This window comes from Doryrhamphus excisus, chromosome 4 (assembly GCF_030265055.1).
Source record: "Doryrhamphus excisus isolate RoL2022-K1 chromosome 4, RoL_Dexc_1.0, whole genome shotgun sequence".
NCBI classification, from domain to species: Eukaryota; Metazoa; Chordata; class Actinopteri; order Syngnathiformes; family Syngnathidae; genus Doryrhamphus; species Doryrhamphus excisus.
The window spans coordinates 18259477-18286864 of NC_080469.1; the positions used below are offsets into that span (position 1 = coordinate 18259477).

The 27388-nt window shown below is 41.6% G+C and overlaps 1 protein-coding gene across 4 annotated transcripts in view; it reads left to right on the forward strand.

The window, feature by feature from the left end:
• Nucleotides 1-27388, forward strand: part of pde4d (phosphodiesterase 4D, cAMP-specific) — a 204960-nt gene that overhangs the window by 103229 nt on the left and 74343 nt on the right. The window contains exon 1 of one of the 4 annotated variants that reach the window (XM_058071077.1): nucleotides 1632-3082. The exons of the other annotated variants lie outside the window; for them this stretch is intronic. Coding sequence (XP_057927060.1) covers nucleotides 2820-3082 — 263 coding nt within the window. The 5' untranslated portion in view covers nucleotides 1632-2819. Of the gene's footprint in view, nucleotides 1-1631; nucleotides 3083-27388 lie in introns of those variants that run through there. 4 annotated transcript variants of the gene reach the window in all.

Below are 27388 nucleotides of genomic sequence, written 5' to 3' on the forward strand. Positions count from 1 at the left end.
CAGGGTCCTGTGTTGCTGGCAACACAAAGCTGCCTGGTGGTTGCCTGTCTGTAAATCATGTAGCGGAAAAATATATCGTCAAATTCACGCGCGTATCCGCCGATACTGATCCAAGTAAAGAACGCAAATATCGACCGATATATCAACCGGCCGAGACAAAGGCATGGATTAGTCCCTCTAAGTCTGGTTTAGACACTATTCCCTTGATTTTGAGTTTGTTAGGTGGAAAAAAACTGTGATATTACTGTCCTGAAGACAATGACTTCAGTTTAGCTGAATAAAGTTTTTTTTGCACTCACACACTGATCTGTGTAAATAATAACAATACAATAATCATAACAATAAAACATCTAGAGTTGCGGCTGTAACTCTAGACCAAGCTAAAACTCAACTCTGACGTCACTTACTGTCCCCCACACATCCGGGACCCATTTGTAGCAACCTACTCGAATTATATCAACTGTATCGGGTCATACGAGCGTAAAAGTGACAATAGTGGGTTTATTTTATGTAAAGTGCTCTAATAGTGTTAAAGGGGACCTATTATGCTAATTCTTTTACCCTTTGTATTAAGTTGTTGACTCCTACAGAGCAAGCTACACACGAAAACTTCCAGAATCTGCACCTATTCCAGCTGTAGATTTGAGCTTCCCAATATGGTCTGTTTTAATTGATTTCACCCACGACCCGCCTCCAGGCACGCCTCCTCTGCTGTGATTGGTCACACTCCCAAACTACTTCCTGACTAATGTGAACAACACTTTTTAATGTAGCGGTCACAGGAGTTGATAATAAATGAATAAAGTTTTTGCAGAGCCAATTGAAAAGTGTGTAGGAGCTACTGGAAGCTCATGAGTCGGCACGGCTGGTGCTCCTCCAACCTCACCTGCCCAAGGAGGAGCACTCATTTTTGGACACACTTTGTCAGATGCACCGCTGGTACCATGGAGCTCAGCACAACTGGGATGTGAGGGCACTGCATCCATCTCGCCTACCCAAGGAGGAGCACTCATTGTCGGACACACTTTGTCAGAGGCACCGCTAGTGCCATGGAGCTCAGGAAAACCGGGATGTGAGGGCACTGCATCCATCTCACCTACCCAAGGAGGAGCACTCATTGTCGGACACACTTTGTCAGAGGCACCGCTAGTGCCATGGAGCTCAGGAAAACCGGGATGTGAGGGCGCTGCATCCACCTCGCCTACCCGAGGAAGGGCGCTCATTGTCGGACATGCTTTGTCAGAGGCACCGCTAGTGCCATGGCTTGAGGGCGACGGGTTTACTAACTTGGCACCGGTACTGGAAATGTGGTCATTACAGGTTTTTTGCGGGACTACCGGGTTGCAGACAGTGAGCAATGTGGTTTTCTCCACCTCTGTGGACCCAAAGCGTGTCCGACATCAATGCACCTTTTCCCAGCTTCTGGCTTCAGCAACATTTTGGCAAATATTTCACGTTCATGTTCACAAAAAAAGAGCTTGGGGAAGGGAGGGTGAAGCAGAGCTTGGGGGGGGGAAGGTGGCGAGCATATCGCGCCTACAGCCACGATCATAAGGAAGTCCACTCCTTTTGTGACATCACAAAAGAACAGTTTTGCAACACCCTCTGAAAACGAGCGTTTTGATCCATCCCAAACGTCTTTCAGGGCTCACTTCCAAATGTGCAAACCTCATTATCTGAAACTTTGGCATCGTTTAACACGAGAATACAATATCCCATCAACATTTATAGGTCAGAAAAGTATAATAGGTCCTCTTTAAAAGCCCTATTTCGAAGTTTGTAAAGATTTTATCTTTGCTCCAATTAAACGAAATATTCCTTTTAGAAGGAATCCTACTTTGCAGAAATTCACTTACTGTTCATCGGTGGCGTCTGGTACCAACTAACCGCACTAAACGAGGTATTACTGTACTTAATATTATATATTATATATTTATTGTTGCTTTAGCCATATTGTACTGTTTTTGGCAAACACATGGCAATACTGGCATAAAGTCATTATTTAGTTCTATCCAGGTTTCATTTGAACAGTAGTGTCCTTTGAGAAGATATGCGGTCATAAAAATGTTAACTTTTGTGAAATCACTGGGCGCCAGATGTTATCAACATTGATGGGGGCTAACTAATGTGTGCCTTTAGCCTCCTTTATGTAATGCTGCACTCTCACACAGGATTCCAGCATTCCCTCCTCTTTCTTTTTACCCTTTATTAAGCACACACTCTGATACACTCGCTCCAAAGGATCAGTCGCTTGCAAACGGGCTGCAGTCATTCTCTGAGAGGGAGGTGGGGAGGAGAGGATGGATGAATTGCTTCGATTGGATGGTGTAGAACTCCCAACAAGCTTTGCAGGATTTAGTCGCACCGTGCTGGTAATGGTTTAGTAGCTTTCACCATAAACAATGCTGTGCTGTTTGAGGGCACACATTGATTCAGTTTAACTCCTGCCAGCTTTGGATTTACTGGACGGAAACCCCCCCCCCCCCCTTTTTTTTGTGCTCGCATCCCGCCTTCCCTTCCTGTCCTCCATCGTCCCCTCATCTTGTGTGCTCTCACACACAGCAAGCAGACATCCAGTATAGTGGTGCAGACAAAGGCAGCAGCAGCCCTCGGTGCCCATCCGACGAGGAGGAGCAGGGATTTTTTTCTTTATTTATTTCGTCCACATCCAGAGGAATTTTGGCACATTTGTCGCATTTTGAGGAGAAAACTGGACTGACACCACAGAGGGAATTTATTCTTTTTTATTTTTGTGCCGTGGCTGCCACTGGTGCTGGTGGAGGTGGTGGCACTGGTAGTACTGGTGCCTTGGAGAAGGCATGGCCCAGCAGGCAGCCATGGGGGTGACGCACCAGGACACCCTGGCTGTGCCACCCATGCCGAAGCACTCGGGCCTGAACGAAGACCTGGTGAAGATCCTGCGGGAGAACCTGCTGCACCCGGAGAGGCCCCGTGGACACCGGCGCTCGCCCTCCTCCATCTCCCCCCGACTGTCCCCACGCAACTCGCCGCGATTGCTTCGCCGCATGCTGCTCAACAACAACATCCACAAGCAGAGGCGCTTCACTGTTGCACACACATGGTGAGGGCTCGCTGTGCGTTTGTGTTTGTGCGTGGGTGTGTGTGTGCACCTGTTGGAAAACTTTTACAGTCACATTGTGGGATTAAACAAACATCTCAAATATCAGGAGTGTGCACGTGCATAATTGCCCTGCTTTTATTTTTATAGTCATTTTGTACTCAATAATCATAATAACAGTTTGGTACATATAAGTTTTAAGAGCACGGTTCGGTTCATTTACAGTCAGGGTGAAAAACGCGCAAGCAGCTAGCAGCCACTAGCTATTCTCACGTCAAAAAATACAAATAATAGAATAAAAATGAAAATAGGAAAGTACAATAGTGCAGAAAGTGCAACAATAATAGCAGTTTGAATAGTCTGAATTATTATTTTATTTTTAGTAAATTCAAGTTCCTTATTGCGGGCTGCATTTTAACCACCGAAGAGGGTTTTCCAGCCTTGGCTTCTCCTTGGCATTATCACTCCCACGAGCCAAAGGTGTGAACTCGGTACGCATCGATATCATCCCTACCGTAAAAGCAGATCACAAATAAATGGACTCCATACATCACTAATTAGTATTCATCTCAGTGTGTACTCCCCTGTGCTGTTTCCCTACGATGTTAATGCCGCACAGTATGAGGAAGCAAACGCTTTATTTCCTCCCAGCGCACCTGCCTCTCCAGCGTTTTTCGGACTATTAATTAGCGCTCTATTCTTGGCTGTCTATCAGGATCGGTTGCGCCCACCCGCGCCTTGTGCCTTCATCTATTCCCCAGCCACTCTCGCCTCCGTACCTGACTCCTTCCTATATAACCAGTTACCAGCTTCCCCCATCGGCCAGCATCGCCTCCATTTTTGACGTCATCACCCGCGTCCTCATCCCCCTCCATGCAGAATATGTATCCATCCAACCTCCCCACTCTTCTTGTTTCCTTTCCGTTCATTAAATTTAATTTTCCCTCACCTTTATCATCATCATCGCCCTCATTTCACTTTTTGGCGCCCAGTGCTGGTTGTATGTAGTATATGCACTCAGCTGCATAATTGTAATTTTACGACTTAATTACCTGTGTCTGCGTGTGCACACATGAATGCAACGGTTTGTCAGTGCTTGTAATTTGGGATTATGTAACCACCCCCACCCCTCCTACCCTGCTCCACTTAAAAGACGAGGCTATTTTTTAAACCTTTTTATTTTTACATTCCAAATTAAGAAGCAGAGGTTGATGTCTTTCTCAGCATCATGAATGGAAGACAATAGGATATTGATGTGTGTTTAATGAGGCAAATTCAATTAAACAGCGACCAGCTCATAATTACACACCCACTCATTGTTAATGGACTGGTAATTGTGCTCGTTACTGCTGTGGAAACCCCAAAGTTGGACCTAATCCCTTTTTAAAAAAGAAAGAATTTGTCCAAATTGTAAAGTGAATTGTAAAGCATGATTATCATTATTATTATTTATTTCTTTTTCTTAATTCTTCCATCATCCCTGCCAAGCTCTTATCAAATGCACCTCTGCAACCTTGTGGCCATTTTTATAGCTTAAAATTGCTCTAAAGTGAAATGCATTAGTGGAGAGTTGCGTCATCACCTCTTTTTGCCTCTTACGCAAATAACCGTAAAAGATGTATAAATACGCCGTTGGGATCGGGCGTTTGAGTTGATAAAAACATATAAATACGTGTTGGGCATTGAATGAGTTGATAATTGTCGCCGTGGGTTTAAACACTGTTTGCACGATGCCTACATATATTTCTTACCATGGCAGTGTCTGGCACAATGTATAATAGTATATCGGACAATGGCTTTCAACACAACAGGTCGGGAGAATGATAAACTTCACTAAATTCTGGTGACACACACACACACACATACACACAGCCCTCAATGGCAACACTCCCTACTTCATTAAGGAGACAATACTTCTCTGTGGACTGATTGGACTGATGTATGGCTGTCCTGCTGGGACACGATGAAAACTATGGTAAATTGTTTTTCGGTCACTCCAGAGGGCGCGTTCCATCATTGTAACCCAAACGCTGATTGGTTTCTATTGCTCATCAGCCTTAGGTAAAGGTCCCTAACTATGGAAAATTGACTTTCTAATGATGTTGTAGCAGTAATGTGTGTCCCAAGAGCATTTTTATGAAAATGGAACTCCCTAGCCTGCTACAGAGAAACATGGCCACTTTTGAAGATCGGGCTCTTCTCCAAATTTTTATTTTTCCTTTTTAAATAAAATCTGAGTGTCTGCATAGAGTCTGCAGCAGCCTATTCCAGCTGAATTTTGGCGAGAGACAGGGTACACCCTGGACTGGTTGCCAATCAATCAGAGGGCACATACAGTAAACCTCTGATATATCGGATTCAATTGTTCCCACTGGTTTTGTCCGATATAAGCGAAGTCCGTTATATGCGTATATCGGAAAATGTCCGTTTTACGCATATATCGGATTTATATCCAGTATATGCGTAAATCGGATTTTATCCGTTATAAAAAGGCACTTCCTTGACTATGTTTCCAATGTACCTGGACTGGGAAATGAAAAGAGACGTAAGGTAATTTAGGAGAATTTAACTTTATTGAACTCTGAGCATAACAAATTGTTAATTAAGCGAGGCCCTGTTGCGCCCGTCAGGCCTACGTTATTTCCAATAGTGAGGTTAAGATCTCATTCAATAAATCCCAGGGTGTTTTCTGGCAGCATTTGCCAGAATAACCCAGTTTCGTCGGCATTAAAAATGTCCTCTGCTTTAAAACGTCTCAGAATGTCAGCTAGCTTCGGAGCGCCACGATGCGGCCATCCGATATATGCGAGGGAAATTTAATGGAAATGCATTGGAACGGGACTGGAGATTTTGTCCGAAATAGGCGAAATCCGTTATAAAAAATCCCATATATGCAATGAATTTTATTGGAAATGCATTACAGAAAAATTGGTTCTTTTTTATCTGTCCGTTGTGAGCGAATTTCCGCTATATCCGAGTCCGCTATATCCGAGGTTTACTGTATAAACAACCATGCGGCCCCAAATAAAAATAAAAATTAAATTAAATTGAATGCAAAAATCCTTGCACAGACAAAATCTTCAACAAATTGTAATGCTGTGCTTGTTGCGTTATTAACTCATTCATCGCTGCAGAGCATGTACGTATTACTACTATGGCAGAGATGCAGGCCGAGTATGCCATCCGTCTAGCTAAGGGGTGTACAAATAAATATAATTCAACAAGAAAACAACTGAAGAAACTGAAGCATCAGTATTAATTTTACAAGAAGTCAAAGTCAAAATATTAAGAGGAAAAAAATTGTAATTAAACAAGAAAAAAAGATACATTAATAAGTCATATTAGTAGCACGAAGTTGAAATATTCACGAAAGAATAACTTTTTTTTTAAAATGCATGTAAACAAACAAAATAAAGTTGTCATTCTTGGAAAATAAGTAAAATATTATGGGGATAAAGTCATAATTACAAGAAAAAATCTACAAGAGCAAAGCTGAAATAGTTGGAAAATATTTTAAAAAAAGAAATAAAATACTACAATAAAATCAAAGTATTAATAGAAAAAAAGAAGAAATAAAGTAACAATTCTATGAAAATCATCAAATATTATGAGGAAAAATGTTATTTTAGTAGCTTTGAGTTGAAATATTAAATATATTTTTAAATATTTAATATTTATATTTATAAAATATATATTTATATATATTTATATATTTAAATATTTTAAATATTAAATTATTTTTTAAATAAGATGAAAATAAAGTAAAAATATGATGAGAACATTTGTCAATATGTGGCCCTCAGTGGAACAAAAATTGGACAGCCCTTGGTCTAACACATAATATAACTTTTGTGTTGTCAGTCAGTAATATGTGTTTAAACGACATCTGCTTTGGTTCTTGTGTGTGTAGTTTTCCTTAGAGGGTTAGAAAAAAATCACCATGGCGGTGGATTGCCCTGACTATGCATATCCAAACTTTCTGCAGTGAATTGTTTTTAATTTATGGAACACTTGTCAATGTGTTGTATATGGACACTCCATTCTTACCTCACTAAAGGAAGTATGACAAAGGATGTTGGTTGTGAATGTTATCTACCCCTGTTGTAGGTGTCTACTACAAGGTGCAAGACGCATTGTTGTTTGAGCATGCCCGCATTTTCACAAAGCGGGCAGAACTTCCTTTGTAATTGTTGGCAGTATGAGCTGCTCCCTCTCCAACAGCAGCAGGGGCTTTAATGTGGGATTAGAATTGCACGCTGTCATCCTTGAGTCACTGACAGCAGCATTAGAGTGTACCTCACCATAAAATCATGTGGCCATTAATTTAATACCAGCAAAAGCAGTAATATATGTAAATTAGTTTTCAGCATCCCTGTACTGCGTGCACAATGCAGCCTTTTTTTAAGGTATAATGACACATCCATTACCGGAGTGGAGCACCTTGTTTTACTGCATTCGAGCATGTGACTAGGGGTGTGTATTGGCAAGAATCTGGCGATACGATACGTATCACGATACTAGGCTCACGATACGATATATCACGATACTGTTAACAAGGCGATATTTTTTTGGTTTTTCTTGTAGCTAAAGATTTCCTGGAAAAACTGAATTACACCAGCAATATGCACTTACTAAACAAATTTTTATTCGATTAGAACACTATGTTATGCTGTATCACAAAGTTTCCTCTGTAAAAACTTAAAATGTAGCATTTGGATGAATAAAGCTTTAACATCCAGCTTTAAATTTACAAAAAAAACCCATAAAAAACAAATAAATTAAATTATGTCTCAAGATCCTGCTCAAAGTATTTTTGTGGAACAAAGTAACTAACATCACAGTATAGTATCAAATAACCATTATTTAACAAAATAGTGATATCAATTTGAAAAACAAAATACCTGCAATATCACAGTACTACAGGACGTTCGCATTGCTTGCTAGCGGCAGTTCCTCATGGTGTCTCGCTAAGTGGACTCGCAGATTTGTCGTGTTTCCCGAATACTTAATTCGGGCACGACACATTTGACAAAAAGCATGGGTTTGGTCAATTTCTGCACACCTGGCTTTGTGTAGAAATCCAAAATGTGTACACACTTCAGCCTTGTACGCCGCAGGGGCCGGTGTTTTGTGCTCGCATTCTGCCATGTTGAACTGTGTTTATGTGTGAGGATGTTCTCGTTCAACGTCCTTGCCTAATTGACTACGTAAGTGCTGCCACCTAACGATCAGAGGTTTAAATTGAAATCAAAAATGAACCTTTGCCGTGTCTGCACTTGGATAAATACCATATACAGTCTAGGATAAATGCCTAAAAATATTGATATCATACTTTTTAATATCAATACAGTATCGTGGAACGATATATCGCCGAAACAATATTTTCTTACACCCCTACACATGACGAGAGTTTAATTGTTGTCCAAGTCACGTGTTCTTTGGAGTAGCTTGTGTTTTACTGCTGCAGTACACAAGATGGTCATATCATCACTAACTTGACTCTTCCACACGACCAATAATGTTAGAAAGGTGTCAGGCTTGAAATATGGCTTTCCCCGAGACCCAAAGAAACACTTTTATCAAGCCATTGCTAGCAATGTAAACACAGAAGCAGAGCATTATGTCAATTTCTGCAAGATTCAGCGTTTAATAGTAGATTCTGTTGTTGTTAAATAATCCTGTGATTTCATCCGCTATTCTCTTAACATGGAAATTATAGCGCCCTACATTGGCAGTCAGAGACTATGTGCTGCACATTCTAAAGTCGCCATTAAACAAGATCATTTTTAAAAACCAAGCACATAAATATGTCATGTAATGACAAAAAGTTCTATTTTTGATAGTAAGAACACAGGTAATAATAATAATGTGTCGTAATCTATGATGATGCATATCATATGTTGGATCGGTTTAAGACCGTCTACAAATATCAAAATGTTACATGCACCCTTTGATTTTGCAGTATTTGCAACACCCTTGAATTAGACGGACTCTACCATTAACATTTTTCCCTGGATTTGCAGCAAATTTTAACTGGGTCGTACTTAGCATGTGAAATGTTAATGAAATTCAGTTTTGTGCAGCCCAACGGCGATGAAACAAAACAGAGTTTCCTACCCATCTCCCTTTACTTTGCAACAGACCGACACTCACGACTTTTTTCTGTGCTACCTCTGCCGAGAGTAACCATTTTCAACTTTCCTCCCAACTGACCCTGAGGTATTTTTAATGCTGTTGCACAACAGCATCTGACTGATGCTGCATTGCAACAGTGGCCGAGTGTCTCTTTATGCAGCAGTAGAGTGGGCCATATCGGCTTCTGGGATGCTTGTGCTGATGCCGGTACTTCTTCCGAAGGGAATGACTGGAAGGTTGTGGACACTGGAGTGATGTCTAGATGAATGAGTGATTGTTTGTTCTGTGGCCAGTGCAGAAATGATGAGATGGAACCACAAGATTAATAAAGTGGTGTTGATTCAGGCTGGCAGGCAGCTTGATGTCATCTATTTGTGTGTACTGTATATCTTTTTTTGATCTAGTTTTTGGCTGGGAGGTGTTGGGACAAGCTCTTTCAAAGGTTGTGAGGTTTTTATCACACCAAACTGTCCTCTTCGCCCAGGGGAATACATAAGGCGCCTGTGATTTGCATATACATGAGCAGTGCAGTGATGTTGCTGCTGCTCGAGCATCAGCAGTGGTGCATTGACATGTTGTTTGACAAGATATGGAAATGGTAATGGTAATGGTTTTATTTCATTTGAACATGCATCAGATTACAATTGAGTGAATCCCATAATCAGTTCACAGTTCCACATGTCCAAAAGGAGTTGGAAGAAGCAAAGCTTATTAAATCCTACCCCTCCATCTGGTACTTTTACAATCAGTAACTGTTACATTTGTTCACTTCCTGCTTTCCTAATATAGTTTAAGTTGTATTTATTATTATTATTATTTTTTATTTTTGTATTTTTATTTTTATTTTTTTTTGTCATGTACCGAAGTACGAGGTGATATGACCATACAATGACATAATCGGTACCACAGTAACTGTCAATGATGCCAACTCAAACAATGATACCAACATAACACAAAAAGGGCTCGTTTTACATCAAAACAATAATTTCTTTTTATATAACACGATAAAACACAATAAAATACACACAAAAAAATATAACACTATAACACTGTATAGCACATCATGACCGGTTCAAGACTATTCATCCTTGTGGATAGGCTGATTTTGACATGCACAGTCACTCGTATCAACTGTGACTCTGCATTCTACTATTAATCTGTCTCTAATCTGTCAAACAGTCATCAACCTCACTGTTTAGTGTGCTGTTCTGACTTTGATTTATCCATTCTTGACTTACAGAAGTGCTAAACAGGTCTCCGAATAATGGAGGCTGCCTTATCCGCAAACAATGCACCATCATCTGCATGCAGCGCGATACAAGTGTTGCATTGTTGACTGTAATAGACGAGCTTAGGGGCCGCCGTCTAATCTCCAGAGCAAGGACATGTAACAATGCATGCAATGCGCGACCTTAACTGCAGGAAATGGGATATTGAGTGGAGGCGTTGTATTCTCTAACAATCACAGAAGAGGGGTTATGGTAAATAAAGCACCGGTGTCATCTTGATAAGTTGCAGCAGACATGAGCTGAGAACAGTCAACTGTATAGAGAAAGCAGTAGCACAATGCTACAATACAAAAAAACTGTGTACCGTATTTCCTGAAATAGTTGTTTTCATTTCAAAGATGCTCACCACACCTTTTCCCCTTTGGTGGCTGTAATTTTTGTAACTATGATTGGTAACGTCGTAGACACACAGCAAATATGACATCTGTAAAGCTGACGTTTACATAAGGACATTTTTAATGCCCCAGTTTTTGTTAGCGTGAACAAGGAAAAATAACACACATACACAAGATCTTGTGAGATTAAAATGTGACAAGATTTCTCGTGGGCACTTTGCTCATTTTGCTAGCTTTAATACATTGCTGTGTGCATTTGTGTCTGTTTTCCTCGTGTCCCGCCTTATAACAGACAGGAAGACACTTCATTGGATTCAGCACCTTGGCTCGTTCCATAGAAAAACAGCCTGAACAGAGTGAGCCCAGTGGGTGGAGGCAGGGCTGGGAGCATACACACATAGTGTAACAAAGATAGATTGCGATATATTGTCATATTTTTCCCGTTGGGGAAGCACATCTAAAAGGAAAAACCATAGCTAGAGTAATGACCCCCCAAAAATAAGTTATCATAAAACAAATATTATACTTCAAAATATTGCTTTAGTTATACTGTGTATGATAATGTATCAGTGGAAAAATTACAAAAATATATATTATTCATACAATAATATGATACTGAAATGGACTGCACGGCGGACGAGTGGTTAATCAGGATCGACCAATATATCAGACTGATATTTGCGTTTTTTCCTTGTATCGGTATCGGCCGATACGCGTGTGGGTCCGCCATTGTATTTTTCCACAGCATGATTTACAGTCAGTCGGTGGCAGAGGACCCCGCAACACACGTAGTCGCAGTACCCCGCCCACCACATCAAGGGCACGTTTTCACAAGTAATAGAGTTAGCTTGCTTTTAACACTTTACCAAGCCCATCACAATTCACTGGGTGATCGCTAGGCATAACAGTTTAAGTCATGGTGTGACAACAAGAAAGCCCAAAAACATCACATACCAACGCAACAGACGAATAAAAGCGCTCTCACTAGTTGAGCAGAACAAGAATGAACAACTTTGCAACTTTAAATGCGTGTCCTGTTATGTGTGTGCGCTCTCTCTGAGCATGCACGCACACACACACGCACAGAAGGAATTGGAGCAGCCGTGTCTGCTTATGAGAGGTTTTTATCGTGCACAACACAAACTTTAATGATGAGAGAAATGTTTTATATATCGTACTAAATTGTGTCAGTGTGATGTGTTTGTTTGTGTGGAGGCGGGGGGGTGCGTGTCACGCTGCGGAGGAGCAGTCATCACATTGATGCTAGATAAATTTAAACTACGACAGAAATGTTTTGCACATGGTTGAATATTTATTCCTTTTAAAGTTGATAATGCCGTTTAAATGTGTGTTTAAGAAAGCTGAATCCTACTGTGTTCAGTGTTTACAATTCAATAAATATTTGTTTAAACATGAGACCTGTAATATTTGTTATCATGGTCATTTTTTCATGTAAATTGAGGCATCAAAAGTAGTATCTGCCATAAATATCTGCCCAAGCAAAATCGGCCATCGGCTAAGGGTGATGGAAAAAAATCGGTATCGTCCTGAAAAAAAACATATCGGTCGATCCCTAGTGGTTAGCACGCAGGCATCACAGCTAGGAGACCTGAGTTCTATTCCACCTTCGGCCATCTCTGTGTGGAGTTTGCATGTTCTCCGGGTACTCAGGTTTCCTCCCACATTCCAAAAACATGCTAGGTTAATTGGCGACTCCAAACTGTCCATAGGTATGATGTGAGTGTGAATGGTTGTTTGTCTATATGTGCCCTGTGATTGGCTGGCAACCAGTCCAGGGTGTACCCCGCCTCTCTCCCAACGACAGCGGGGATAGGCTCCAGCAACCCCGCGACCCTCATGAGGATAAGCGGTAGAAAATAATGAATGAATGATACTGAAATGGGTTACATGGCGGACGAGTGGTTAGCGCGCAGACCTCACAGCTCGGAGACCTGAGTTCAGTTCCACCTTCGGCCATCTCTATATGGAGTTTGCATGTTCTCCCTGTGTGCATGCATAGGTTTTCTCTGGGTACTCTGGTTTCCTCCCACATTCCAAAAACATGCTAGGTTAATTGGCGACTCCAGATTGTCCATAGGTATGAATGTGAGTGTGAATGGTTGTTTGTCTATATGTGCCCTGTGATTGGCTGGCCACCAGTCCAGGGTGTACCTCGCCTCTCGCTCGAAGACAGCTGGGATAGGCTCCAGCACCCCCGCGACCCAAATGACAATAAGCAGTAGAAAATGAATGAATGAATGATACTGAAATGACACCTTACGCCTTTTGGAAGCATGGTAGTCTCTGCGATTGGGCAAATCAATGACCATGGCCTCTTAATGAGGAACTGCTGTAATGCATTGAATGCCTTGTATGTACTGTACAGTAGCAGACACGCCGAATACAGTCACTGTTTTCTGGTTTAGAAGCGAGGACCACATTGTGTCACATTGATAATCAGAGCCTTTCAACCGGTCCGATCTAAGCAGAGGTTAGCACACCCGGACACGTTGAATTAAATGACGAGCCAGAAAGAATTGGGGTTGAATGAGCCCCCAGCTGCAGGGCTTCATCAAAGGCTTGTTTGATATGCTGATATCTTTTTGATTCAACAAAATGACGGAAATATTCTGCCAGTGGCCACTGCAACACATCAGCTATTCATTCTATTTTCACCTTTCATTTCAACATGGAAAGGTGGGCGGCTGCTGGGTTTATTGTTGTTGCAGTACAATGCCAGACAAGTAGCATTTCTCTAATGGGTTTCACAAAACAATACAAATTACACCAAAAGTGTAACCTTTTACAAGTGTAAAAATAAGTTAATTGCACTATAATAAGACTAGATGAAGGCCAGTCAGCTTTATCCATCATGCTATTTTAAAAGGGAATATTAGGACTTAAAAAACCCTTCGCCTCTCATGGAGGCCATCATTTAGGTCAGTGGTGTCCAAACTTTTTTCACCTCGGGCCACATACTGAAAAATGGAAGGATGTAGTGGCTACTTTGATATTTTGTAATGCAACATATGCTCAGAAGTGGTAAATATTTCATTCATTCATTCATTCATTCATTTTCTACCGCTTATCCTCACGAGGGTTGTGGGGGTGCTGGAGCCTATCCCAGCTACCAGGGGTACACCCTGGACTGGTCGCCAGCCAATCACAGGGCACATATAGACAAACAACCATTCACACTCACATTCATACCTATGGACAATTTGCAGTCGCCAATTAACCTAGCATGTTTTTGGAATGTGGGAGGAAACCAGAGTACCCAGAGAAAACCCAGAACATGCAAACTCCACACAGAGATGGCCGAGGGTGGAATGGAACCCTGGTCTCCTAGCTGTGAGGTCTGCGCTAACCACTCGACCGCCGTGCAGGTAAATATTTCAAGAATAAAAATATTTTCTGGTTCTATGGTTGTCATCACATTTATAGAGGTCATAATTTAGATGCTTACTCTTCAAAATGACGTGATGACTCTTCATCCTCCAAGTTTTTATGCCACTTTTGAGCATATTTTGACGACAAGTTTGGGAAAAAGGCTTTCAGCTTTAAAGGTTTCACAATATTCACTTTTTTCTCTCTTCTTTTTTATGTATCTTTATCTGCTGTTACATTTTCTTGCTGATTATTTCACCAACCAGAACTCCATGTAATACTTGATTGCCGGGGGAGAATTTAGTGACCAATTAGCTGCCTGCATCGAAACCCTTCACGGAATAGCCGAGGAATCAAGAGTGTGAAGGAGATAAGCGCTGACAAGTTTTTGAAATAGCCAGGGGTGTCTTTTTGTGAGATGAGATGGTCAAATAGCCACTTACATAGCCATGATAGCCATACGTTGGAAACACCATTTCAAGACTATATGCTCCACCATTATCGCCGCAACTCATAGTGAAGATCTTTAGCCAAAGAATTAACTTTGCATGACTCAAAATGAGGGTTCAACATGCCCTCAGGCTTTCATTATCACATTTTGTTGAGTGGGCACTATTAGCGTGAGGTGAGATCCTTTAATGATGGAGTGTTGTGTTCAATCCATTGGTCGTGGCTGAGTAGGGATGGGAGCCTGTGCTCATTAACGAATGATGGGAAGCATGGCCCATTTTTATGTGCTTCAACACACACAGCGGATCTGTTTAAACAACAGCAGATGAACGAATGTAAGTATTCTACATTGGTCACTAGGTGCCAGTAATTGCTCATTGCTGATAGGATTCAATGTTAGTACATGGAATACTTGGACTTAAAACTTGTTCATGGTTTCTATATATGGATTTTTAACATCATTAGAGCCCTGTAGGTATGCACCAATCAACAGCCCTATAGTCACCTCTACGCTCGTATTAGTCAATGCTTATGCCCGCTGACTAGAGACGGCTGCTAGCTAGCAAGCTGGCGAGCTAACCAGTTAGCTTCAAACATCTTTCTTCGTAATTTGAGAACCCAAAAAGTTACCACTTCCACACGGAATGGGAGGGGAACTTTGTTTTCACTCAATCATGATTTCACACAGTGTTAAGGTTATGCGGTGCTTCTCAAATAGTGGGGCGAGCCCCCCTGAAAAAGCTGACGCCCATTTTGGGTTTATTGTATACCTCTCACACTTTCGCGACCATTTTTACAACAGTATATCTTAGAAGTGAAACTATAAATAGGGGTAGCCCATGCTTTAAGCTCCTATTATTCAATGCATATGCCCGCTGACTGGAGACGGCTGCTAGCTAGCAAGCTGGCGAGCTAACCAGTTAACCTCAAGTATCTTTCTTTGAAATTTAAGAAGCCAAAAAGCTACCACTTCCACATGGAATGGGAGGAGAACTTTGTTTTCACTCAATCATGATTTCACACAGTGTTAAGGTAATGTGGTGCTTCTCAAATAGTGGGGCGAGCCCCCCTGAGGGCTTCATTTCAAAGCTGACCTACTAACATTTATGAAATTTATAATACTCAACATGCAATTTGACTCTTGTATGCTCTCCATTATGGGTTTATTTTATACCTCTCACACTTTCGCGACCATTTTTACAACAGTACGTATATCTTAGAAGTGAAACTATAAATAGGGATAGCCCGTGTCCAGCTTGTACAGCAGTATAAGAGGGATGTGCAGATCGATACTGAAATATCGATACCGCCAATACCAGATCTTTAGGGTCTAAAATCGACTCTCAAATCAAAATATTGATATTTTGACAGTACTGTCATTTGAGGTAATGTATGTTATTAACAGGCACATAGTGCAAAGTAGCTAAATTATGGACGAAATAATATCCAGTTGTCTAGTATCTGCTCTGTATTGCTGATAAAAGGAAAATAAATATGTGGTATCTCTTACAGTATAGATTTATTACCCCTAAAAACAAGACATTATTGTCTAAAGAGCTGTTGCTTGAGAACATCCAGTGAAACCATCGCTGAAATGTGACGGGTGGACTTATTTTTGAGAGATACTGTACCTCTTAGAGCTCTTAACGAACTACCTCTTGTGTTTCTTACTGACGTCATCCTTTGATTGTTTTCACAGCTGACTCAATATCCTGCGTTTTAAGGGCGGGTTTTCATCTTACAGTGTAAATAGATCCAGCGCCATTTGTGTGCCTGTATTACGTATAAACACATGCAATGTGAATGGCCTTTCATGTGTGTGCGCTTGTTTTTGTTACTACCTACTGATTCAGCACCACTGGTAATGAGTGACAACATGAACAGCAGACTGTGACTGTGATGTAATGGGTATATATCTAGTTTCGCAGGGTACTCATATATAATAAGTTTTGCACTTTGACATATTCCTGAGCAGCAGATTAATGTGCAAGTGGTCAGACGACTTTTTGGGGAATTTTGCCCATCATTCACAATCCTTATGTGAAATGTTTCCTTTTCTGTGCATTATAACATGAGAAAATTAATTAATATGAGCTAGCTAACAATGCATATCATTGGGACACACCTATTTTGACTATGATATACATGCTGTTTGATAGGTTTTCATATTAGCTGCTACTGCTAGCTGCTTTTGAGTTTTTTTGGTGAGGACTTTAACGTCAAAATAGGTATTTCTCATGCCGTCCGTTGTTCGCTAGCTTATATTAACTTGTTTTCTCGTGCTAGAATGCACAGAAAAGGGGGAAAAAAACGTGTTCATGCAAAATTCCACAAAAAATGCATTAAGGAATTAAGGAATCCCAATAAGGAATGCAAGTTAGTCGGCCTAACATGCCAAAATGTTGAATGGATCGTTTGATTTGTGAGTAAATGCTGTTATTCACTCCTAGTATCGCAGGTTCAAACAAACAAAGAGCAGACATGTGAGGACAAACAGCAGCCCTGTGCTTGTGTCCCATGATCAAACTATGGGATTATATGGAGTGAGGCTTGCTGGCTTTACATATAATTGCATGCTTGACTTGTGGATATAATGGGGAATAAGCTCATTTTCTCAAGACAGTGCATGATATGCTGTTTGCTGCTATGCCTCACTGAACATAGACATGATTCAATATCTGGTCACATTGCATGCTCGACCTGTCGATAGTTGGATATAAACGTATACAGTTATCGGACTTCTGTTATTAAAAATGAAATTTAAAGGGATACAACAAAGAGGTTTTGACATTGTTAGTCTCCCATTCGGTGGCGACACAGTTCTGATAGTGAATCTCCCCATTATAAGAACATTTTGACCCTTTTATGACGTAATTTTACTGGATATGGTGGACTTTCTGGATTATGTAATGCCACATGTTCTGTTAAATTATGTATTTTCCAATGCACCTTTCAGGTATGGTTACATAAATAATATATATTGTGAGTGTGCTGCAGTGCCAGGTAAGTGCACCGTGTCTGTCTGCGTTAACAAAAGTATTTTTGCAAGCTATCGGGCACCGTCTGTCTATTACCCTGGAGTGGAGGGATAAATGTGTGTACTTAAAACAGAAGGCGACCTCAGGTCACCTTATATGGCTGTCAATGTAGAGTTCTTGAAGATACCGTTTAATCGAGGAAGCATGTGGTTCAACCAATCAGGAATCTTGTCTAAGAGGTTATTTATATGGCCTTTTGGGCAGGATTTACCCGAACTCAACTTGATTCTTTTTTGCAATGAAAGCAACATATCCTCAGTCCCAAAGGCTCTGCAGTATCTTGGCAACATTCGCTGCTGCAATGCCCACACATCAAGGAAACAAGGAAACAGGAAAATATGCAACAAAACAGTTACATCACATCACACCCACGACCCGTACCAATACAAAGACACAAGTAGATGTGTGCACACCTCCAAAATGTGCAGAGGTATAGCCAAAAATATCTATTTGTCTGCATGGTGGTCTGTCAACAAGGTAAAGTCAGGATACATGGAAAAGGACTGTAGTAAATAAACTGGAACTTATGGTTCCCAAAGTGGGGTGCGTGAATACAAATTAATAATAATTAGCTCACACTCACAATAATGAGTGTGCCTGAACGCCTCACAGCTCAGAGTGTACAGAAAGGAGCATCAAGTTCTTCATTGTGCTGTGTGAAATAAGTAAACAAATAAGTAAGTTTGATGATTAGGTTGTTGAATGTTCAAGATTGAATTTATATTGGTGTTCCAACCCTTGCACTGTGAAGGCCTGTGATGGCAGGGCACATATAGACAAACAACCATTCACCATTCAATAACAATCTTAATTATAGGGTCTGAATCCAGATTCACATTCAGGTGGTCCAGGTATGGTCACCAGAAAGTTATGGGAAAATCAGTCCAGTATTCATTCATTAATTTTCTACCACTTATCCTCATGAGGGTTGCGGGGGGTGCTGGAGCCTATCCCAGCTGTCTTCGGGCGGGGTACACCCTGGACTGGTGGCCAGCCAATCACAGGGCACATATAGACAAACAACCATTCACACTCACATTCATACCTATGGACAATTTGGAGTCGCCAATTAACCTAGCATGTTTTTGGAATGTGGGAGGAAACCGTAGAAAACCCATGCATGCACGGTGAGAACATGCAAACTCCACACAGATGGCCGAAGGTGGAATTGAACTCGGGCCTCCTAGCTGTGAGGTCTGCGTGATCAAGATTTTTTTTGTAATCAGCACCCTGTGGGCCTTGTCACATCTGTCCTGCTTATTGATTTTTCTCCAAGAAAAGGCATCTCCATCCATGTCACAGTGGCAATACTTGGATGTGAGCTCCTCATACCTTGGGCATGAAGTATTTATCTGATCCAGCAAGGAGGATTTGTGTTACAATCCCCTTCTCCTTTCCTATTACCTGCAGGGATAATTAGCTTATAGATTCTGCTGCTGTCTTTTTCAGTACGTTGTGGTAGCAAATCTGGCAACAGGAAAGGATGCAACAGTAAATGTAAACGCAGTGTAAGTAATGCAGTGATATTGACGTGGTGAGTAAACTCAACTCACCGATCACAGCATGTACAGTATATGAAAACATGCAATGTTGTTAGCGGGATTTTTAGACGTACATTTTTTAGCTAGCTCATATTAACTCGTTTTATTGTGTCTCTTGTGCAATATATACAGTTATGACAAAGCTGTAATAGAAGAAAGAAATATTCAGAAATATTTTTTCAATATTTAATTTTTTTTTTTTTAATCAAAAATTTGATTTTTAAGAAAATATTCTTTAAATAATGGGCTTTTTCACCTGTATGACAAATCTGAGATGTCGTTTTCTTTTTAAATATATATAATGTCTTTGCATATGAAATGATGCAAGGGTTGCATAAGTTTGAACACCCCTGCTTTTACAATTTTTTACATCATTTTCAAGCACGTCTGTCAAATTTGAGTAAGATGAGTTGAAAAACATAGCTGCCACCAAGAATAAGTTCTCTCATGTTTATGTATTCATTACAAAATATGCTGTATTTTATGCAGCCATTGTACTCGCTTGAAAATTTTTTGTGTTGAAATAACGACAGCAAGTTGCAAAAGGCAAGCTAATTACAGTATGTTTGACTATGGAGTGATGCCACAGCTAGTTTTAATTGCTTGTGCTGTGTGTTTGATTAGGGAGCTGCCATGCTACAGTACGTTCCTCCCTGTTGTTTTGTGATGGGTGTGTCGTTTTGAGTGTGTGTGTGTGTGTGTGTGTGCGTATTAGCGTGGTCGTATGTGCACGGGCTTGTCTTCATGTTGCAGCAGAGTGGATAAAATTGATTTGAGAGCCAGAACTGCTTAATCTTCTTTCAAAATTGCCATTTGATAGAATAGCTTATCTCAGAAGCCAGAAAGGAGGAGAGAGAGATTGGGTGGTGAAGCGGCGAAGGGGTGATGGAAATGAAAACGGGATTGGTGTCTTGGCCACCAGTGTCCACATTTTGCATTGACTTCTTTGCTTATCATAGAACTGCCATTTGCGCAATAATAATCTTTGTCTTTATAGAGTCACCTACGCTCTCCTCCTTCAAGAGTCCTAGAGAAGGATGCTAATAGCATTCTTAGCAGTAATACAAGCCATGTTGGAGTAAAAGCCAAGGACAGAGACATGTTCTACAGCTTAAGTTACATTTCCATTACTATGGTGACGCTTATCCTCTCTGCCACCATCGGTTCTAAATTCTAAATAAAAAGCTAAACTTGTGGAGTTCATCTTCTAAATGGAGATACTACCAGGTAGAATGAAGTCATAAAATTACTACAGTCATCTCTCGTTTATTGCGGAGAATATGTTCCGGACCTGACCGTGGTCATTCAATATTAACATATTGAATATTTTCTGAGTTAGAGCATGTTTATGATGTTCTAAATACAGTTTTTAACATTATTATTACTATTATTAGACATGATAGGGCTGCATGGCGGTCGAGTGGTTAGCACGCAGACCTCACAGCTAGGAGACCAGGGTTCAATTCCACCCTCGGCCATCTCTGTGTGGAGTTTGCATGTTCTCTGCGTGCATGCGTGGGTTTTCTCCGGTTTCCTCCCACATTCCAAAAACATGCTAGGTTAATTGGGGACTCCAAAGTGTCCCAAATTGTCCATAGGTATGAATGTGATGTGAATGGTTGTTTGTCTATATGTGCCCTGTGATTGGCTGGCGACCAGTCCAAGGTGTACCGAAGACAGCTGGGATAGGCTCCAGCACCCCCGCGACCCTCGTGAGGAAAATCGGAAAATTGGACATCTCTGTGTGGAGTTTGCATGTTCTCCCCGTGCATGCGTGGGTTTTCTCCGGGTACTCCGGTTTCCTCCCACATTCCAAAAACATGCTAGGTTAATTGGCGACTCCAAATGGTCCATAGGTATGAATGTGAGTGTGAATGGTTGTTTGTCTATATGTGCCCTGTGATTGGCTGGCCACCAGTCCAGGGTGTACCCCGCCTCTCGCCCAAAGACAGCTGGGATCGGCTCCAGCACCCCCGCGACCCTCATGAAGATAAGCGATAGAAAATGAATGAATGAATGATAATATATCGAGGTGTAAATATAGGAAACCCTTGTTTTGCGCCACTGTTTATTTTTATTTTCCAGCTAATGCGGTCCTGGTCACTCATGGCTTGCAAATTTGTCATGAAAATTTGCAAGCCTGCATTAGCATACTCCACAGCACTGCGTCTTTTCCCTCAGTCACCTGTTGGATAATTACTAAAAAAGACCCTCATTGTTCTCCATCGTTGTTAGTCATTTGTGACTGATGAGTTCAATGAGGCAAGGTGCTAATTTGAAGTGTTGAAAACTGACTACAGCACAGTGGAAATTAAGCGTAATGGGTCTTAAATTTCAGTGCAATAATAATAATAAATCCAGGATAAACTGTGTGTTATAAGTTGCATCCGGTGTGCTGTAAAAGCAGAATGCCGCTAGTGCATTTTTCCATAAATACGACCAACGCATTGTGCAAAAGCACCCTCCTCACAAGTAGAGACAGGAGAGTTCCATCGCTGGAAGGGCTGATGCAGCATCCTTGTAGAAGACGCTTATAAATCACCTGGTTGATTTCCAATATGTATCAGCCCGTTGACCCCTTAGGCTACGTAACGTCATTCATGAGGTGCAGCTGGCATTCATTCATTCATTTTCTACCGCTTATGCTTACGAGACTACCATGCTTCCAAAAGACGTAAGGTGTCATTTCAGTATCATTCATTCATTCATTTTCTTCCGCTTATTGTCATTTGGGTCGCGGGGGTGCTGGAGCCTATCCCAGCTGTCTTTGGGTGAGAGGCGAGTAAACTCTGGACTGGTCGCCAGCCAATCACAGGGCACATATAGACAAACAACCATTCACACTCACATTCATACCTATGGACAATTTGGAGTCATCAATTAACCTAGCATGTTTTTGGAATGTGGGGGGAAACCGGAGTACCCGGGGAAAACTCACACATGAACTGAACCCTGGTATCCTCGCTGTCAGGTCTGCGCGCTAACCACTCGACCGCCGTGCAGGGGGCAAATCACCAAAAATATTAAGTGCTGAAATTCATACTGGGATCTCTATGTATCTTCTCTATTTGAATATCATGACTTACATTGGTATTATGTAGCTAGGCAGTCACATCTACACTTGTCCCTTGTTTATCACGGCTAACTAATTAGCCTCCCATTTATTCATTCGAAACTTAAGAAAGGGTTTCAAAACGGAGTAGGGAAGAAGGACAAACTAAGAAGCCACAAATGTACCACTTCCACACAGAAGGGGAGGATTTTTTGGGGAGGATTAATGTCTCATCAGTGTAACTTTACTGACGCCTGTTGACCAGAATACGACATATGGTTTGTGAGGGAGGGATTTTCGAAGCACAAAGTGGTGAGGGACGACTATGCATTCATTATTCCTATACTGTTTTTCTTGTCTCCATTTAGGTGTGCAGCCTCACAGCAAATGTTTCATATTTTATCTTATGCGCTAACGGCAGCTGTAATGATTTATGTGAGCTTGAGACTCCCCGTGCAGCTCACATAAACCCGGTTTAAAAAAACGTAGCGGGTCATTTCACACTAATGACTGTCTTTTCGCTGCGACTGCATACTGCTCCCGTTTGGAGGCGGAAGCACACCCAGGAGAATTTTCTCTGACATAATCCCCATTTTTTGGTTATTATTCAGCTGACCTTTTTGTTGCCTGCTGTTTTTCAAGGAGTGGGGGGAAAGCAAGTCAACAAGATCTAAATGAAATCCTTTTTCTTTTCTCAGTTTGCTGCTAATCCCCTAAAATGGTGACTCTGCTAACCAAGTATGTATGATCTGTGCTGATGTCGGATCGGATCGGTCGGCATTGAAGGCTGCAATTTCGGAAACGGATCGTGACTGCCCTCATTTTGACAGCTGTTAACTTCTTTTTACACTTGTATCACTGATGATGCTAAACAAAGTGACAGTTTGACCCTGGAACAGATTATTTCTGTTTCCATTGCATCAAAATTTTAAGTAATCATAATTTCGCCTTCAATGGATGACAGGTCAATCGTAGAGATTCCTGCACACGTTCTTAAATGTCAGTTGGCCGTCTATTGATTCTTCCATTAATGATTCTTTGACACATTGACGTCTAATGAAGCACGAGAGACTGTTACGCAACATTTGCAAACAGTGCAGGCTTGCTCGAGTGCTCTTTTGTGTGCGCGCACATGCCCTTGTGGTGTGTCAGCACAGGGTGGAGTATGCGGTACTATCTGCCAAGGGTGGGAAAACAGCAAACAGTGGCTTCCAATTTGTGGAGGGAGGAGAGTAATCTGCTACGATTAGGCTGAGTTTGAGTCCGCTAGCCTTATTTGCTATGAAGGTTAAAGCGCTTAGAGGTGAGGCCTAAGATAAGGCCTTATTACTGCATCTTGTTGTTAGGTTTGATGTCTGTAATGCTTCACAACTGGATGCTCTACACACAGTTGCAAACTTTACAATGCTAATGTGCACAAAAAGCTTTCTAATGCACACAGAGTATGGTTGAAGATCCCATGCATTCACACTGAAACACACTCAAGCAAGTGATTAAAAAGGCATCATTGCAGCGCTGAGGCCTTAATGAGAAGCCCACACCTGTTTCCCACAGCTGTTCCCTCGCTGGTGCAAGCTGTCGGCTTTTGCTTACGACCAGACACTTTGGGGGTGATGACTGTTTGATGCTGTAAATCTCCAGCCAAGTACCCCATCACCAGGGAGACAGGCCTCATGAGGATCATTCAACAAGACAGGGTCTGTCCTTTTAGGCGACGTCCACACGGCTGTACCATACCTGTCATCCCTCTCTCTCAGCGCCCTCCCGTTTTATTTAAAGGGGGCCTATTAAGCTCATTTTCAGCCCTTTGTATTTAATTATGGACTCCTATAGAGCAGCAACACACAATAACCCACACAGAAAGCTAGATCTTCCAGAACCAGCACCTATTCCACCCACCACGCCCACTCCACTGTGATTGGTCACAATCACAGCTTGTACCTGGGCATGCCCATATAAAAACATTTTTAAAAAAAACACTTTGAGGGTAGCAACAGTTGCTTTCAACACATCAGCGACAGGGGAGGTGAGTGTCGTCGGATCGAATTTCACACCCCACCATCTCAGAATTCCGCTATTGCGCCTCTGTTACGCCTCCGATACGACCTTCCAAGCTTTGTCTGTATAGCTGAATATGGACATGTATGCTGTATGTTCATGAAACCAGACGACAAAACCAGTTTTAGAAAAACAGCATTCAAATAAGCAAATGTGGAAACCATGTAAACAGTCTGGGCCAGTGTATGTCATGAAAAATTTCATAGAAACAAATGTGACAAGGACGAGTGGTTAGCACGCAGCTAGGAGACCTGTGTTCAATTCCACCCTCGGTATGCATGTTCTCACCGTGCATGCGCAGGTTTTCTCCGGGGAGAAAACATGCTAGGTATGTCCATAGGTATGAATGTGAGTGTGAATGGCTGTTTGTCTATATGTACACCCTGCGACCCTCATGAGGATAAGTGGTAGAAAATGAATGAATGAATGAAAATGTGACAAGGCTCCAACGATACCAGAGTAAAATTTTAACGTTCTCTACTGTTGCAGGCATTTTTATAAACAGGTTTTGTAGCGGAGGAAGAGGGGCTTGGTGAGTTGATAACAAAGGAGGATGTGTGCGCAGAGGAACACGGGGGAGGGGGAGCTCTGCTCAAATAATCAATAGGCGGTAGGTCAGCTTGTGTGTGGAGAGCTTCTCACCACAGTGGGGTAAATTGATATATGTAGTAAGTGTGTGTGTGTGTGTGTCCATTAGACAGCCAGTCAAGGTCCCAATGCTTGTTTCTGCACAAATTCCATCTGACTGAAGTCTTCTCTTTCTTTCTGCCCTCTTTTAGGTAAGTAGCTGAAATGAGCATGAGGTGCCTCCAAAGGTAAAACAGCCTGATTCTGATGTGTTGAATATTTATGATAGGAAACGTGACATAACATAGCCACATTTGTCAACACAACACCTTTGCCTCCCCCCACCCCCCGGCCTAATGGCCGTCGGTGTTGTGGTCCGCCACTAATCTGTTTAATCAGATGCTGAGGTTATGGCTCCATCTCATTAACTTACGAGATATTGAATCCCCTGTGTTCTTCTGCTGCGGCAGCCGGGATGGGAGGAATGCAGCCGACTTTTCTCATTGCTCATCAATTGATCCCACCCCGGCTTGGTGTTGCTGCGAGTGTGAGCTTGCAGTAAAGATAGCTTGCAGCAGGAGAGACAGATTCCTGGAAATACTTTTTTCTTCTTCTAGTGCACGGGTGTCCAAACTTTTTGCATTAAAAAAAAAAGACTGTGTGATATTTTTTAAAGCGCGGCACATATCAATATGCTAAGACGTTATATACTGCATAGATTTTTTTTAAAAAAAGCTTTGTGATATAGGTCAAAAGTCAACTCATTCGCTACCAAACACGTATCTATGTTTTTTCCAACTTGACCGCTCCATCCCAAAGACGTATTTAAACGTCTTGTATGTTTTTTGTTTTTTTTTGCAGTGACGATGCAACTCCACAATAGAAGAGAGCACGTTTGGTTCAGTTTTAAGCCGAAAAAATGTCCACAAGGTGGCAGGCGAGCAGCTACACACGATAATCAGCACACAAAGCATTCTAGTTCTTTCAGAATCTGCACCTATTCATCTGTGGTTCCCGCGAAAAAACGGTCTGTTTTAATGTGTTCCATCCATGGCCCGCCTACAGGCACACCCACTCTGCTGCAGTTGGTCGCTCTCCCGAGTGCATAGAAAGAGTTCTGGTTTGTGCAGCTAACTTTTAGGAGTTGATAAAGGTATAAGAGTTGATAATAAACAGCGAATTCCAGCGGTCCCTTTCGAGGCATTGCTAGCAAGTAAACAGCGGAGCATCGCTTGGGGGTGGGCAGAGAGTTGATATATTTAAGGAAGCCCTCTGTGACATCACAAAGGGGCAGTTTTACCACACCTTTGGAAACTGAGCGTTTTGAGCCATCTCAAACTTCTTTTAGGGCTCACTTCCAAAAAGCGCAAATCTCATTATCTGAAACTTTGGCATCGTTTAACACGAGAATACAACCTTCTAACTAAGAAACTGAGAACTAAGAAAAACAATAATGGGTCGCCTTTAAATCCATCCTCTGCAGCAACCAGGAAGTGTGAAGGCATCTCGCCATGTAGTGCGTGCACGCATGCGCAAACCCGTGAACACTTGCAGTTCGGTTGCAAATGTGAAAATTGTAAATAGTTTGTGCTGTTTTGTTTGTTGAAAAAGTTATTTTCATGTAAAACAATTCTTTGTTTTATGTTAATTAGAAAACAAAATAAAGTAGACATTTTTGGAAAATTTGTTTGGAGAAAATGTTATAATATTGAGGGATTAAAGTCCTTATATTAGAAGTTCATATTAATAATAATAAGCCTTTTTATCGAAGATGAGATCCGTTTTTTCTTGAAATATACAGTATATAACAGATTATCATATGTACAGTACATGTGTTGCTTTACAGATTATCAAAGTTGCCCTTACATCCTCTCATTTTTCACAATATGTCCCCCGCAGGAAAAGGTTTGGACACCCCTGCTGCTAAATGCATGTCGCGTGTTGCATCTGTGGCGGTTTATGCTGCAGCTGTCCACATTTTGATGAATGTGTGGGCGTGGCTCCTCTTGCACATCAAAGTGAATGTGTGCTGCAGTGTGTGTGTGTGTGTGTGTGTGTGTGTGTGTGCCAGGGCAATGCGTCATACTGCGACTTGCAGAGAAGCCCGGGAGCTCCCCTTTGGTAGCTCCCATGCTGCTCACTTCTGCTCCTTGTTATGTAACCGTGCTGTTTTCACACGTTCTCTCCATCTCTTCCATCTCTTCCATCTCTTCCATCTCCCTCTCTACTTCTCTACTTTTCATCTTTTAACATCTGTGTACATTTGTGAAACCCATTTGCGCCCGGGTGAGATTTAGAAGATGTTTAGTGCTCACATCACGGCTTTAAAGTTGAGGACCACAATGCGGAGAGGCATCAGTATTTGGCTTGTTGCTTCACTTTCTCTCTTCTTGGACTGTAATCTAAGAATTTATTCATGCATGCATGCATGCATGCATAGCCACCCACTTGTTCTCG